The following is a 3,896-nucleotide window of genomic DNA, read 5'->3' as shown; positions in this document are numbered from 1 at the left end:
AATTTTCTTCGATTTCCACAACTTGAAAATATACCATAAAATCAATTTCGATTCTTTAATAATGATGTGCCATTGGCAACTATTTATGTGTAACTACCTCTATAACAGTTGCAATACCCGCGGGGATTAACACTAAAAGTGATGTATGCTCATCCACTAAGTACAAAAATATTACAATTTGACTAAAAGTTCGCCACAAAGTTGTGCGTAACGATAGGCCCACGTAGCTCTTCTTCTTCCTCCAGAATGAGATGTCATTTTTAATGATAAGAAATCGAAGAGAAGCTATAAAATGTAAAACATTTATAAATTAAACAAAAAGTAATCAAAATATTCAACTATCAGTCAAAATCAGCGGTCGTAAAATAGCCAGATTATATGGTGTGTGCACAAGTGAGCGGGACATTTGGCGAACGATTGAATAAAAATAACTTACATGAACGCTACCAATGAACATAGTACCACATAATAAATACAAGTTTGCTTCAGAGAAAATGCCTTTGACTTCGTCGATATCTTTGATTGTAAATCCAAATTGCTTCAGAGCTCTGAGTGCGTGTTCCACATGCAAAATTAGTCGAAGTTTGCCAATACTAATCGGTGTATATGTGAACGTCAATGGAAGATTCGTTGTATTTGAACTCATTTCAATTAAATCGATCAATCGTGTTTTAAGAAAATCATTCTGAACGATGGGAAGAATATCTTTATCTTTCGTGATTCTACAAATAAACATATTTTTGTGCCATTACCCATATAACTCATTTGCGGAGTAATTTTATCGATGACGGGACTATGCGGAGTTCAGCGGAGATAGCATGCAAATGCTGTGTGTACGAGTACAACAGCGTTCTTTGCTGTTCATAGATTTATTTTGTCCAATCGTACATCTTAGTAGCCGTACACACAGCTAAGTTACTAATCATCTGCGTAAGAATGATACACATAGAAGTGCTGTTACCCTCGTACACACAGAGTTCGTATGTCATCTCCGCCAAACTCCACACAGTCCCGCCACCGTCAAAATTACTCCGCAAATGAATTATATGGGTATAAAATGCATAGGATAACATTTTGTGAATTAAATTAATGGCCGCGATTAAAATAAAATCAACGTACCTTATCAAAGGTCCCATTTCCGGTGGTATGTCTTGATTTGAAACAGAAAAATGATCAGTTAATAATGTAACATAAATTTTTGGTTTCCAATGCGATACTGTTTTTCGATTTTGGGACGCTATAGGCTCTTTCTGTCGATCAAAGAAATGATTTGATTATTTTCTGTGTGATTTGAAATAGAATCTACGCACCTCATTTTCATTAAGCAAATTAAATGTTGCCGGCCGCGGAATCATATATTCAGTCAATGCGATACGTTGGAGTATGGTTAATCCTTCCCGTTTTAAGTGTCGCCATTCGAATTGCACGCCAATATCATTTACCAACACCAAATGTAAATACATTGTACCATTTCTATATGTTTTTCTTGGAATGTCTACCAAAAAGTCACTGCATCATAAATTAAAAGAAAAAAAATTAAATTCGCTACATTTTTAAGCATGAAAATTAAATAAAAACTTACCGCTTCAACTCTTTGTAATAGTCAAAATGTTCAATAGCTCCGATTTTCGTGACATCGTTTGTAAGCGGATTGCTGACCGGCGATACAAATAAATTCAATTGTAATTTCGGTAGTTTAGCTAAAATCGTTGTATAGCACGGCGTCGATGTACATTGAAGCGTTGTAAATAATTGCGATAGTGTATATACGGAATACGAAACATAAATCATAAAAATTGCACCAAGGATGACGGTGATGGACGGAAGAGGCATTTTAAATATTTAATTTCTATAATTTTCATTCACTTTAAAATTAGATTCTAAACTCATTCTTATTCTTCCAAATAAAAATGAAATATAAATGCACTAATTGTCAAGTAGCCGGTTTAATATAAAGCGAATAACTGCGGCGGCGACTACAGTAATTTTGGCGTTTGTAAAAATTTAATTTAATTTATCTATTGAACAAAATATAATATTTAAACAAATGATTTTAATTGCACAAAAGCGTTTATAGACAAAAAAACCGTAAGGTCAAAGTAAACACCTTAGACGGTCGCTAGCAAAATGCAGCTGTGACAAGTGTGTTAAATACTGATGACGAGTTACGTGTGTGTTTTGGTGTGCGGGTATGACAACTAAAGGCGCAAGAGTGAGATAATTGTATGTGTAAACAGTGTATATCCATCTCATATGCTGTGTAAACAACGATACACTGTTAATAAACAATATCATTTGTCTGTAAAATGAGACAGGTCTAAAAACATTTTTTTATTTAAAAGAAATTAGTTTCACATAAAAAAAGTTTATTGCAATAGTTTAACAAATATATTTTGTTATTTCACGAAAGCAATAGCCATTCCATCCGTTATGAACTGTCATTTCGTAATGAAACCAACTGTCAATTTGAGAGTGATAAAGAGAAGAAACGTCATCGCTTCAACATAAAACCGATCAGAATTTTTCATTTATTTATTTTCTTTGATGTTTTCATTGAAGTTTTCTTTTTCAATTTAATATTTCGGGCTTGCACGACAATTTGGATAGTAATTTCAGTAAAATGCCCGAGCCAAACATGAAAGCATTCGATGAAAGTGATTTTAAAGCGGAAAAATGTATGTTTTGACCAAAATATTATTTATAAGTGCGATAGTTAGTTTCTATTTACTTCTAGATGTGAAAGAATTGGTGCAGGAATGTGTGGGCGGTGCAGCGCTTCAACAATGCAAATCAAAGATACAATCATATGGCGAACAAACATCTTCGTCATTGAAAAAACATGTTTATGCCAATTACATGCAGTTCATCGAGACCGCTAAGGAGATTTCACGTATAATATGCCCTCCAATATCGACACCAGTCAAATGCTAATCATATCATAATTTTTTGTTTCTTTAGATCTGGAATCCGAAATGTATCAATTATCACACTTGCTGATTGAACAACGAAACATTTTATCAACATTGCGTGAACAGTACTCAGTTGACGATACAAAAGGTGTATTATTAAATGAGCCGACAAATGGTAAAATCATAATTGAAATTCATTTCATTGCAGAAAGTGAATGAAATGAATTTTTTATTTGCAGATGCGGACAAAGATGAAATCCAAAATAAGCGAGCACTTGCTGCAATACAGGAATCCTTGATTGGTTTCACTGGAAATTTAGAAAATAAAACCTTTCTACACGAAGGTGCTCTAATCGAATTGGATGCAGAAAAATATTATCGTCCGATTTGTCGCGTTTATTTCTTCCTCTTAAATGATTTGCTTATCGTGGGAAAAGTGAAGCATGATAAGTAAATTAAAAATTTTACAATTTCACTTTTGGGCCCAGTTAATTTCTTTTGTGCTTTTCTGAAACAGGAAACTGGAATATGCTGCTCAGTATGATGCGACAAAAATAGCTGTAATCAATATAAAAGATTTAGATGGTGTGAAAAATGCAATTAATGTCATCACACCAGATGATTCGAAAATTTTCCAATGTATAAGTGTAACGACGAAGGTACATTTAAAATACAATATATTTTCCTTTTGCAAATTTCAAATCAACTGACCACGAGATCTATTTATCCCTTTCAGAATGAATGGATCGATAAATTTGAAATGGCTCTAAAATTTAATCAAGTGAAAAAGAAGAAAGCACCCGCACCAAAGCCACCAAGCCATTCAGCCCGACCGGCAGTTGTTCGAAAATCCACAACCAAAACAAGTTTGGCGAGCGAAGCAACAGTCAGTCCTACATCCACTGCTAGTGAATCTGAAATAGTCAATGTCAGATATGCTCCTGAATGGGTGCTATCAGCACACGAAGAATTTCACACTCTAATCGC

At 34.1% G+C, this 3,896-nt stretch overlaps 2 protein-coding genes across 2 annotated transcripts; one reads left to right on the top strand and one right to left on the bottom strand.

Moving 5' to 3' along the window:
* LOC116343494 (cleft lip and palate transmembrane protein 1-like protein) lies at positions 1 to 2,167 on the bottom strand. Its single transcript, XM_031771567.1, has 6 exons — positions 1,583 to 2,167; positions 1,311 to 1,509; positions 1,120 to 1,250; positions 437 to 722; positions 98 to 285; positions 1 to 21 (listed from the first exon to the last, which is right to left on the bottom strand). The coding sequence occupies exons 1-5, from the start codon at positions 1,831 to 1,833 to the stop codon at positions 172 to 174; spliced, it is 981 nt and encodes a 326-aa protein (XP_031627427.1). The 5' UTR covers positions 1,834 to 2,167; the 3' UTR covers positions 1 to 21; positions 98 to 171.
* Positions 1,096 to 3,891, top strand: LOC116343495 (exocyst complex component 8-like; the record flags this gene model as incomplete). Its single annotated transcript, XM_031771570.1, has 6 exons — positions 1,096 to 2,675; positions 2,735 to 2,890; positions 2,959 to 3,084; positions 3,149 to 3,359; positions 3,427 to 3,568; positions 3,646 to 3,891. Coding segments are annotated over exons 1-6 (936 nt in total), but the record flags the coding sequence as incomplete, so codon positions are not given.
* Between the last annotated feature and the right edge of the window lie 5 nt (positions 3,892 to 3,896).

This window comes from Contarinia nasturtii, unplaced genomic scaffold, assembly GCF_009176525.2.
Source record: "Contarinia nasturtii isolate CC-2019 unplaced genomic scaffold, AAFC_CNas_1.1 Cnas_scaffold_1031, whole genome shotgun sequence".
Taxonomy (NCBI): Eukaryota; Metazoa; Arthropoda; class Insecta; order Diptera; family Cecidomyiidae; genus Contarinia; species Contarinia nasturtii.
The sequence above is the reverse complement of the archived record's forward strand: the minus strand, read 5'-3'. Positions and strand labels throughout refer to the sequence as shown.

Coding starts and splice junctions, on each gene's coding strand:
- LOC116343494 (XM_031771567.1), bottom strand. CDS start 1,833: ATGCCTCTTCCGTCCATCACCGTCATCCTTGGTGCAATTTTTATGATT. Junction 1,510..1,582: donor TATTACAAAGAGTTGAAGCG/GTAAGTTTTTAT, acceptor TTTATGATGCAG/TGACTTTTTGGTAGACATTC. Junction 723..1,119: donor GAAATGGGACCTTTGATAAG/GTACGTTGATTT, acceptor GTTTATTTGTAG/AATCACGAAAGATAAAGATA.